The 12,712-nt window shown below is 41.9% G+C and overlaps 1 protein-coding gene across 5 annotated transcripts in view; it reads right to left on the bottom strand.

Moving 5' to 3' along the window:
- The window catches only part of DPF3 (double PHD fingers 3), a 294,848-nt gene that overhangs the window by 59,690 nt on the left and 222,446 nt on the right, over window positions 1-12,712 (bottom strand). For all 5 annotated transcript variants that reach the window (XR_011559671.1, XM_070758337.1, XM_070758347.1 and 2 more), the window contains exon 6: window positions 3,783-3,861. Coding sequence is in view for 4 of the 5 variants with exons in the window: in XM_070758337.1 (XP_070614438.1) it covers window positions 3,783-3,861 (79 nt within the window). In the remaining variant the exon portion in view is untranslated. The remainder of the gene's footprint in view (window positions 1-3,782; window positions 3,862-12,712) is intronic.

The raw sequence follows: 12,712 nt of genomic DNA, 5'->3' as shown, positions 1-12,712 counted from the left end.
TACTGACCCCTCAAATCCTAGACACAAATTGTTTCAACTCCTACCCTCAAAACGTCGCTACAGAGCACTGCACACCAAGACAACTAGACACAAGAACAGTTTTTTTCCGAACGCCATCACTCTACTAAACAAATAATTCCCTCAACACTGTCAGACTTTCTACTAAATCTGCACTTCTAATCTACTAGTTTTTCTCATCATGCCTTTCACCCATTTCCTCCAAAGTTGACTGTATGACTGTAACTTGTTGCTTATATTCTAGGATTTTTATTAATATTGCTTCTTCATTGCTTATTTGACCCCTATGACAATCATTAAGTGTTGTACCACATGATTCTTGACAAATGTATATTTATTTTATGTACGCTGAGAGCATATGCACCAAGACAAATTCCTTGTGTGTCCAATCACACTTGGCCAATAAAAATTCTATTCTATTCTATAAGACACACCCACAGTGCGGCACTAAAAATGTTGGCTGCCCATTACTGCTTATATACCATTTTAAACATATCCATAGACTTATATACCACTTCACAGCCCTCTCTAAGCGGTTTACAGAGTCAGCATAATGAATAAATATCAATTACTTATCAATACATGAACATAATTATGAACACAATTACAGATATATTCTGCACTGACAAGTGTGCAATGAATAAACCATATTTAAACTGAACATATTTTAGGCAACCTATCTCTCTGTAAGATCGAAACCAAGCTAATGTGAAAAATTCAGAACATTACTTCCACTGTTAGCTATCACATTCAAATTGAAATGATTTCAAGGAAGGAAAATGGCTAAAAGTAACGGAAGTTATGGGTACAAGGCAACTGCCTTGAAACATGGGAAGAAAAAACTAATTTGTACTAATTTGTATTAGTCATCAGGAACAAAACAATGTTTCTTATGCAACATAGGCATTTCAACTCTGTTATTTACCAAGAACATTAAATTAAAATGCAAAAGGCACGACTGACGGGGTCACTGCTGAGCCGACTTTAACATTATAGTCAATGCCTTTTCATCTAAAAAAAATGATAAGAAAAATATGGTTCACAATTAATAAGAAATTATGCTATCTATTTGCATGAAACACCTGTCACCTTGCACTCTATATTTAGCTTGGCAGAAAAGTGTTCAGCTTGATGGAACAAAATTCTGTAAAGTGAATTATCAGGGATAAAATACTGTACCTAGGGCTGAAGGGAATGTTGGAAATTCTATATTGTTTTTGAACTGAATTTTCTGTAAACAAAAATATTTTTCATATATATTATGGCCACAAAAGGTACTTCAAATAAAGTCTAGATTAGTATAATAGTATAATAGATACTATCAGAAATAGTAACATAGCCCATGGCAGTGTTTCCCAACCTTGGCAACTTGAAGAGATCTGGACTTCAACTTCCAGAATTCCCCAGCCAGCGAATGGGGAATTCTGGGAGTTGAAGTCCAGATCTCTTCAAGTTGCCAAGGTTGGGAAACACTGGCCTATGGGGTCAAGGTACTTGTTGATATGTAGATGATGAATGCTTAACGTGCATTTTGAACCCATGGAGAAAAACCCAAAATATGTATGATTCACTTATTTATTATGTGCTATCTAGCCAGTGTCAATTTTAGAAACCATGTACTATAGATGGATTTTCTCCAGGACATCAATTGAATATAGCAAGAGATAAGCATAATTTTTCCAAAGAGAACATTAATGGAATTCTTATAAAGACTAACCTTATTTAGAATATCTTATTTCCATTACATTTCTGCAGATACTCTTTCATAAAATGGACCCAAGGTGAACAGAATTGATTCAACTGAGTACACAGATATTGCTTGGGTGTATAATTTAAGTGATACTTATATTTATGGCTCAGTGGAACTTTTAGTGATGCACAAAATCATTTGGAACAATGTGCAGGCAAACATAAAATGCAGAATAATTTTACTTAATGGATATTCATGAAATAATAAAAATGTTAGTTAGACCAAAATTTTTCTTACTAAGCAGGGCAGTGGTGGAGTTAAGTGATTGTTAAGCAGTTGTTAAGTGAATTCTGCTTGCTGCATTGACTTTGCTTGTCGGAATCTGGCTGGGAAAGTTGTAAATGGTGATCAAACGATGCCAGGATGTTGCAACTAGTGTTGAGCGAAAGAACTCGCACAATTTGGATCCGTACCGAATTTTGCGGTGTTCAGCATGCCGAACCCAAACCCGAATTTTTTTAAAAATGCGTGCCCCGGTTCGGTGTTCGTGCCGAGCACCGCGAAGCGCCACCGCCTGGCTGTCATCTGCTGAGAAGAGGAGGAGGAGCCGGGCGCCGGTGGCGGGGGTGGAAGGCGAACACTGGGGAGCTGTCTGCCAGTCGGGAGGCTGGGAGGGAGGCACAAAAGGAGCTGGGGAATCCCATGAAGAGATTCCGGGGGCAGAGCTTTGACGTCACGCATACCGGCAGGTTGCTAAGCACACCAAGGTGATCACTTCCTGGATTCCGGGGGCAGCACTAGAATAGTGTAGGGAGGATGGAATCCAGGAAGATATCACCTTGGCATGCTTAGCAACCTGGCAGTATACGTGACGTTAAAGCTCCGCCCCCGGAATCCCATCGTTCTTTATTTTTACGGATTTTTTATTTTTATTTATTTTTATGAAAAAGGACACCGCAGCAGTGCCACAAGCAATGGGAGGTCCTTTTATGTAAAAATATTTTTTTTATTTTTACATGAAAGGACCTCCCTTTGCTTGCGGCGCCGCTGCAGCATCCTTTCACATAAAAATAAAAAAAAATATTTTTATGAAAAGGACACCGCAGCGGCACCGCAAGCAAAGGGAGGTCCTTTTACGTAAAAATATATTTTTTTATTTTTACGTGAAAGGACCTCCCTTTGCTTGAGGCGCCGCTGCGGCGTCCTTTTTCGTAAAAATAAAAATAAATAAAAATTAAAAATCCTTAAAAATAAAAAACGATGGGATTTCGGGGGCGGAGCTTTGACGCCATGGAACGTTCGGAGTTTGGGTTTGGCCGAACTTTGCGTGAAGTTCATCTGAACTCGCCAAACCCGAACACCGTTGGGTTCGCCCATCACTAGTTGCAACCAATGTAAATACGTGCTAGTTGCCAAGCACATGAATCAGGAGTGAAATGCTCCTAGTTCACTCGTGCCTGTCAGTCATCAGAGATCCAGTCGCAAAAGGCAGTGCAAGGATCTGCCTACCCGCCCGGATGCCACCATTTATGTTCTTTTAGCCTCTGTACATTTGCAAAGTGTTCTGTGCATGCGCAAACGGTAAAAGAACCCAAATAGCAGCGTCCGGGTAGGTCAACAGGCATAAGGAAACCGGGAGCATTTCACCCCTGATGTGAATGTTAATCATATGACCAATGGGAATTCTGAAACATTGTTAAGTGCGAGGGCTAATCATAAGTCACTTTTCCCGGTGCTGCTGCAACTTTGAGCAGTCACTAAACCAGGGGTCATCAACCTTGGCAACTTTAAGACTTGTGGACTTCAACTCCCAGAGTTCCTCAGCCAGATAAAATGTTACAGAATTTACTTCTGTTGGTTGTAATAAAGGTTGGAGTTCATTTATTTATATACAGTACATGTATATTTCTTTTTCTTTCTTTCTTTCTTTTTCTTTTTCTGTTCTTCTTATTCTTTTTTTCTATTCTCTTCTTTTTCTCTAAGTGTAGATTGTATTGGCATTGTACTACTGTAATCAAATCCTCCGTAAAAATTACATTTGAAAAAGCTGAGTGGAAGTCTGGAGATCACTTACTGTCACAAACATAAGGTTTATCATTGTCGTCCATAGAAGAAACATCATTCCTTCGCCTACCACCACCAGAGCCTCGGGCCTATAATGAAACCAAGGTATTAATGTAAAAAAACTACACTTTATAGCTATCCCAAAACATTAAGATCAAAATAATTCCACATATCATACCATGAACTTTGTGCTTTGTCATCATTATTATTACCCTTTCATGAGAAAAGCTGCCCTTGAGCTGATTAACAAATTAACACTAGCTTCAAAAATGTGAAGTTAACTTCTGATATTGAGTTAAAGAGCTGCTTGGAGATTCTGCAGCAGAAGCAACATACATCTATTCTGGTCATTGACTCTGTCAGGAAAATGTAGCAATCGGTTGGTAGAATAATGTAATTATTTTTAAAATTTATTAAATTTATTTATTTTGTCCAATACACAATACAGTGAACCCTCGAGTTTCGCGTCCTCGAGCATCGCGAAAGGGCTATATCGCTAGTTTTCAACCCGGAAGTAAACTCCACCATCTGCGCATGTGTGCCTTTTTTCTATGGCCACGCATGCGTAGATGGTGGAGTTTCCCTGGGCGGCTTCCCTGGGTCTTCCCCCTCTTGCCCCGGTACGGCGGCGCGAGCAACGGCGTGGGCGGGCGGGCGGCACGCGCGGGGACACCCCAGCTCCGCTTCCCAGCTGGGAAGCGGCCCCAGCAACGGCGTGGGCGGGCGGGCGGTGCGCTTGGGGAAACCCCAGCTCCGCTTCCCAGCTGGGAAGCGGCCCCAGCAACAGCGTGGGCGGGCGGGCGGGCGGTGCGCGCGCGCTTGGGGAAACCCCAGCTTTGCTTCCCAGCTGGGAAGCGGCCCCAGCAACGGCGTGGGCGGGCGGGCGGCACGCGCGCGGGGAAACCCCAGGCGCGAGCAACGGGGTGGGCGGGCGAAGAGCGGGCGGCGGGGGAAGTAAAAACACCATCTGCGCATGCGCAGATGGTGTTTTACTTCTGCACCGCTACTTTGTGAAAAATCGATCATCGCTTGGGGTCCTGGAACGGAACCCTCGCGATGGTCGAGGGACCACTGTACATATAGAAGAGAATAGACATGAAGTAATATATATAAAGAAAATATATAAAAATAGAGGAGAACATATATGAAAGGAAGAAAATATATATGATATATGAGATAAAGGAAAGACAATTGGACAGGGGACGAAAGGTGAAGGGCTGCAAAAAAATTTACTACCACAGTGTGGGCGTGGCTTATTTTGTGAGTGTGGCTTGCCAGCCATGTGACTGAGTGGGAGTGGCTTGTTGATCATGTGACTGGCTTAAAGGTGGTCAACTTGACATAACTCATGTCAAGGTTTGGGTTATGGTTAGGGTGCCTGGCCTCTCCTTGCCTCCAATTTCCAAACTATATTGCTTAATTCTATGTATATATGCCATATGTGTACCTACATATTTGTATTTATTTGTATTTATTAGATTTGTATGCCTCCCCTCTCCGAAGACTCGGAGCGGCTAACAACAATATAAAAAGACAATGTAAATAAATCTAATATTAAAAGACAATCTAAAAAACCCCAATTTAAAGAACCACTCATACATACAAGCATACCATGTATAAATTCTATAAGCCTAGGGGGAAGGGAAATTTCAATTCCCCCATGTCTGACGACAGAGGTGGGTTTTAAGGAGCTTGCGAAAGGCAAGGAGGGTGGGGGCAACTCTGATATCTGGGGGGAGCTGGTTCCAGAGGGTCGGGGCCGCCACAGAGAAGGCTCTTCTTCTGGGTCCCACCAAACGACATTGCTTAGTCGACAGGACCCGGAGAAGGCCAACTCTGTGGGACCTAACCGGTCGCTGGGATTCGTGTGGCAGAAGCCGGTCCCGGAGATATTCTGGTCCGATGCCATGAAGGGCTTTATAGGTCATAACCAACACTTTGAATTGTGACCGGAAACTGATCGGCAACCAATGCAGACTGCGGAGTGTTGGTGTAACATGGGCATACCTTACACACAGGCACACAAAAATATGCATTATCTACTATATAAACTGTATGTGTATGTACACACACACACACATACACACAGCTCTTCCAAAATTATACACATTTAACTTCATTTACTGTGATAGGAAAAACATACCCAGAGCCCAGAAGGGAAAAAAAGAAAAACTTTTTTCTACCGGTTCTGCATACCTGACCAAATTTTTTCTACCAGTTTTGCGTACCAGATCGTACCCATAGAAGCCCATCCCTGACTTGGGTACTGTGAGGGTTGTCAAATAACATTAGCACTAGTGTGGTATTCATCTCATTATCTAAGTTGCAGCTGCTAGAAATGGGGAAGTTCCCATTTCCAGCAGTTGCAACTTAGATAAGGAGATGAGTTCCACATTGCCTTGGACCATGTGGGAATTGCAACATAGCAACAAGTTCACTCTTTCATATCCTATATGGATTCTCAAAAGAACTACAAAGAATTGGTTAAATGAAGCGTATTAAAATTAAATTAATATATGTGTTGCTAGAATTAAGGGAAGCAAAAATAAATAAAACACCTAGTGCCATGTTTGTACCTTGATTTCTAAAGCCTCCCTTTTTCTAAGTCATGGTTGATGGGGGATGTACATTATATTACAACTGAGTAATTTTACTATTAGTGTTATGCACACTGTTTTGCATAATAATTTGCAACTGCACCTAATCTTCAGTGAAGTGTATAAAATATCAAGTGTTGTGGTTAGCCCTGGCCCTGCTCCTGCCCCAAGGACTGTGGATGTGGGGGAGACATCCACATGCTGCAGGCCTGTTTTGCCCCCCACCCCCGGTGGAATCTGCTGATGAAGGCTCCTCTGACCAAGAAGACATGAGTGACAGGGAGGAGGAGAGTGTGGCAGACAGCTCAGAAGGAGATCAATTATCTAGCTCCTCCTTGGATTCAGAACAAGAGTTAATGATACAGCGATGCATAGGCAACAACAACTGAGAGATTATTATCAAAGAAAATGAGGCCACCTGTGGTTGGGTGGGGCTGTGGTAATTAGTGAGGCTGCTATAAATAGCAGCCTGTGGGTTTGGCCATTGTGGAGGATTATCTGATCATTGTGTTTCATGACTGCTTTACTGACTTTGACCTTTTGTGTGCTGATTTTCCCCCGCTTTGACACTAAAACAGAGCAAAGTGTGTTTCATTTTGTGAAAGAAGAAGGACTGAATTACCTCACAGCTGCAGCTAAGTAGCACAGAACCGATAAGGGACTTGTACAAATTAACAGTTTGTTTGGAGACCAGTGCTCTTTGCTATAGCAAAAGAGGGCTTAGTTTATGTGAATTTTCATTATAAAGAACATTGTTTTGAATTTTCAAATGTGTGTGTGTCTGAAATTTGTACCTGTGAATTTTTGGGAGAAGTCTATCAGAGAGCCCGACAGAACATCAAGTATACAAAATAAGCATGAAAACATATCTGTATAATCTGTGCTGTAGTCTCTTGGATTTTAGTATTCCACCACTTTATAAATCCAAGTCCTTAAATTGCTTTCTGTGGATTCATATGTCTTTGGCCTTCAAATCTCTTTGTCAACCTTCCGATAATTTTATACCTGGCCTCAGGGGGTTGGCAAAGAGACAACCACCCTTGAAGCACAAACTGGGAGCTTCATGCGTGCTCTCATTGCTTCAATCTGTGGCATTTAGTCATCTACAGCTGCCTTCAGCTTCTGCCATCGTATAGCAAGAATTGATGTATACAGCTTCAGCAGAGCAGCCTTGGAGCACTCAAATGCAGCCAAATGGGAATGTTTGCCAGGAGGACAGATTAAAGCACCCAGAATTAAAAATGAAATCATGCCGTGGAAAGGAAAGGACCTGCACAAGTTTGGAATATTCATCCCTCTGTATTATTTCTGCCTCGGCTCCTTTCTTATTAGTTCTCTGAAACAATTAATTAGGAATCTACATTCTAGATATAATTTAGAAGGTTCAGATTGCTTCAGAAAAATCAAATGGCAGCTTGGTGCAGAGAAGGAGAAAGTCCCATTTATTTTAGGGGGAAGAAAATCCAGTGTACATATTTTAGTGGGAAGAAAATCCAGTGTACATGTATCAGGAAAGAATGAACTCAATCTGTATAGTCTGGAGGACAGAAGGAAAAGGGGGGACATGATCAAAACATTTAAATATATTAAAGGGTTAAATAAGGTTCAGGAGGGAAACGTTTTTAAATAGGAAAGTGAACACAAGAACAAGGGGACACAATCTGAAGTTAGTTGGGGGAAAGATCAAAAGCAACATGAGAAAATATTATTTTACTGAAAGAGTAGTAGATCCTTGGAACAAACTTCCAGCAGACGTGGTTGGTAAATCCACAGTAACTGAATTTAAACATGCCTGGGATAAACATATATCCATCCTAAGATAAAATACAGGAAATAGCATAAGGGCAGACTAGATGGACCATGAGGTCTTTTTCTGCCGTCAGTCTTCTATGTTTCTATGTTACATAGGACAGTCACATGTACTGGAAGTATTCCAAGCAGAGAGAACATTTGAAGTAAATTATAGTACAGCATGGGCATGGATGTAAAAGAATTAGAATATATTAAAGCAAGGGTGGGCAAGTTTATAAGTTTTACTTTAGGCTTCACTTTTTATAAGCTGCAAAAGATAAAGGTAAAGATTTCCCTGTCCAATTGTGTACAACTTAATAGCATGGTGCTCACCTCCATTCCATGGTCAAGGAAGCAGCATTTTCTGAAGACATTTTTCATGAACCTATGGCCTGGGTGTCACGGGTGGCACCGGAGCCATATCTGCTGGCACATGAGACGTTGCCGTAGCTCAGCTCCAATGTGCATGTGTGTGCCAACCAGTTGATTTTGGCTCACACGGAGGCCCTAGGAGGGTGCTTTTGGTTTCCAGAATCTCCGGGGGTGGGGAGGGTATTTTTATCCTCCTCTGGCTCCAGGGAAGCCCTTGGAGCCCGGGGAGGGTGAAACACGAGCTTACTGGGCCCATCAGAAGTTGGGAAACAGCCATTTCTGGCCTCCAGGGGGCCTCCGGGGGGCAGGGGAAGCTGTTTTTCCCCTCCCCAAGCATTGAATTATGGGTGTGGGCACTCGCACAATATCACATGTGCATGGTCTTTCAGCACATGAAGAAAAAAAGGTTCACCATCACTGATCTATGCCAAAGGTGCACAGAACACTGTTACCTTGCCACCAAAGTGGTACCAGTGATGTGTTGCTACTGGTGCACAGTCATCTACCGCATTCCCTCATGATATTGTGGTGCGTTTTTGCTTCCTGCACATGCGCAGAAACAAAATCACACTGGGGGTACATGCACACATGCACGCATAGCACATGCACACATGCAAGACTTCTCATGCTGTGCACGCAGTGCACCGGTAACAGCAGGTAAGAGGAATCTGCCCCTGAGTGGTACCTATTGATCTATTCACATTTGCATGCTTTCAAACTGCTAAGTGCAGAGGTGAGTTACTCTCAGTTTAGACCAGTCTGCCTGAATTGGTAGCAACCTGCTGGTGACATCATGATGATGTCATGGAACTGGTTTGGTTGGTGCCAATCCATGGGTGCCGCCATATATATATATATTTTAAATTTCCTTTTGGGCATGTGAAGAAGCCAGGTTTCCAGCACTGCACATGCATTGCCATCTTGTTTTCATTTTTTTTTTGGCTTTTTCAGCACTGCGCATGTGCTACGAGGCCGCCCATAGGACGTGGGAGGAAGCAAACCAGCAACGAGGTAAGTTAGAACCCACCCCTAGCTAGATGGGCAGGAGCTGGGGCAACAGGAGCTCATCCCATTGCATAGCACTCAGGTCCCCAACTCTTTACATGGGGCTACCTTTCAAGAGTGTTCGGAAACTTCAACTCGTCCAAAATGCAGCCGCGTGAGCAGTTCTGGGCCTTCCAAAATATGCTCACATCTCTCCATCACTCCGCGGACTGCATTGGCTGCTGATAGGTTTCCGGACAAAATTCAAAATGATGCTTATGACCTATAAAGCCCTACATGGCATAGACCAGATTATCTCCGAGACTGCCTTCTGCCGCACAAATCCCAGCATCCGGTTAGGTCCCACAGAGTGGGTCTCCTCAGAATCCCATCAGCCAGACAATGCCAGCTGGCGGGGCCTGGGGGAAGAGCCTTCTCTATGGGAGCCCCGGCCCTCTGAAATCAACTCCCCCCAGAGATTCGCACTCCTTGCCTTCCGTAAGAATTCGGAAGCACATTTATTTCACCAGGCTTGGGGTCATTAGACCCCAGCCTCTGCCCAATGAATGTGTTCGGTGTGATAGTATGTACGTGATTCTTTTATTTTAAATGTTTAGTTTTTTAAGCTAATTTTTTAATTAATTCTATTAATTGGCCTAGAAATGTTTTATTTATTGTATCATTTTACCAAAATGTTGTAAGCCGCCCCAAGCCCATGGAGAGGGGCGGCATATAAATCCAATAAATAAATAAATGAATGAATGAATGAATGAATGAATGAATGAACAAATAAACAAATCTAATAAATGAATGAATGAATGAATGAAAAAATAAAATAAAATAAAATAAAATAAAATAAAATAAAATAAAATAAAATAAAATAAAATAAAATAAAATAAAATAAAATAAAATAAAATAAAATAAAATAAAATAAAATAAAATAAAATAAAATAAAATAAAATAAAATAAAATAAAATAAAATAAAATAAAATAAAATAAAATAAAATAAAATAAAATAAAATAAAATAAAATAAAATAAAATAAAATAAAATAAAATAAAATAAAATAATCAAATCAAAATATAAAAAACCCTGGGCTTTTGTTGCTGGGTTTGTTCCAGCAACAAACTCAGTGTCTTTAACCACTCAGCCATTGTGCCCCCTTTAAGAACTGAAGTGTCCATCAATTAAGGCTAGGCACAAAACTGTGTCTCTAGAATGCAATATCCTTCATTCTACAATAGTCCTTGATTTACAACCGTTCATGGACCCAAAATCCTAAGAATGAGCGCTCTATGACCAGTAAAGCACTTCCAGGCATTGTAAAACATTGTAGTGACCTGCCCAAATCACATGCTTGCATTTCAGGAACTTGGCAACCTATTTGCGTCTACGCAGGTAGCAATTATTACTACTGGCTCCCCTGGAAAGTCAGTGGGGAAGGCATGTGACCTGGAAATTGCATTTGAGGTATATTCTCCCATGCACTGAGCATTTCCCATCTCTTTCATGCAGGGAGGGGGAATTCTCCTGTACGCTGGAGGGACATATTTTCCGCAATTGGGATTAGGTTAGAAAGTGGATAGCTAGCAATCTGCACCGTTTTAATTGTTATCTGATTAAAATGATGAAGGACTAAATAGGTCCTGGCGGATATAATAGAGTTCTCTGCTGGGAAGCTGCTCCTGGGACTTTGCAGGGCTGGGCTTCTCTCAGTCTCTGAGAGCCTGCAATTGTTCACCCCAGTGTGCTGAGACAGCCAAGCAACAGTAAGAGTAGGAGGTGAGGTGAGCTGCCTGCCTCCTGCGTGGCTTTCTTGCCAGGGGACCTGATTAGTGAGAGCCTGCAGCTGGAGCATCGTGTGGAGAGGACTGATCAATAGGCAGCTCGTCCCTGCCCTGAAACTGCCAAGGGAAACACACACACATTTTCAGTTGATCTGCAGAGAGAAAGCAGGCAGCAAATAGTATACACGTTGCGTGCCATAACCATATATGGGTGCTTTCTACATCATTTTGCTTCGTGATGGCTTTATATTAAAGGTCGGAGAGCAAGAAAAAAAAAGTTGAGCCTACCCACAGAGAATTTGCAGGTGAATTTGCACGCGTGATTAATTCATCATCCTACAGTTTTAGAACATTCCACATTATTTATAGAAACATAGAAACATAGAAGTCTGACGGCAGAAAAAGACCTCATAGTCCATCTAGTCTGCCCTTATACTATTTTCTGTATTTTATCTTAGGATGGATATATGTTTATCCCAGGCATGTTTAAATTCAGTTACTGTGGATTTATCTACCACGTCTGCTGGAAGTTTGTTCCAAGGATCTACTACTCTTTTAGTAAAATAATATTTTCTCATGTTGCTTTTGATCTTTCCCCCAACTAACTTCAGATTGTGTCCCCTTGTTCTTGTGTTCACTTTCCTATTAAAAACACTTCTCTCCTGGACCTTATTTAACCCTTTATTTTATTTATTTATTTATTTATTTATTTATTTATTTACTTACTTACTTACTTACTTACTTACTTACTTACTTATTTATTTATTAGATTTGTATGCCGCACCTCTCTCTGAAGACTCCCAACAACAGAACAATACAAATCCAATAGTTAAAAAAAACAATTTAAAACCCTTAATATAAAAAAACAATCATACGTCTCATACAAACCATACGTAAAGCGGGAACGGCCCAGGGGAATCAATTTCCCCATGCCTGACAGCAGAGGTGGGTTTTAAGGAGTTTGCGAAAGGCACGGAGGGTGGGGGCAATCCTAATTTCTGGGGGGAGTTGGTTCCAGAGGGTTGGGGCCGCCACAGAGAAGGCTCTTTCGTTGGGTCCCGTCAGATGACATTGTTTCGTTGACGGGACCAGGAGAAGACCAACTCTGTGGGACCTAAATGGTCGCTGGGATTCGTGCTGTGTGTCATAAGCTTTGTGTCTCTGTACACACGCACGCACGCACGCGCACACACACACACACACATAAGAAGGTCTTAGCATATTTGGGTTTCTTCCCATGTAAGTTTCAGAGATTCCTGGCTATGTTTTGATGTGGTCCCATTCGTCATCTTCAGGCTAGTGCTTTCGGCTTTGTGGTAAGGTAAACAAAGCATGGTCTGAGCTGCCATCCCTCTATAAATACTGCTGGGTGGGTGTGGAGTGCTGGCTCAGCTGCTGCAAGTGGGTTGT

Source organism: Erythrolamprus reginae, chromosome 1 (genome assembly GCF_031021105.1).
Source record: "Erythrolamprus reginae isolate rEryReg1 chromosome 1, rEryReg1.hap1, whole genome shotgun sequence".
Classification (NCBI taxonomy): Eukaryota; Metazoa; Chordata; class Lepidosauria; order Squamata; family Dipsadidae; genus Erythrolamprus; species Erythrolamprus reginae.
The sequence above is the reverse complement of the archived record's forward strand: the minus strand, read 5'-3'. Positions and strand labels throughout refer to the sequence as shown.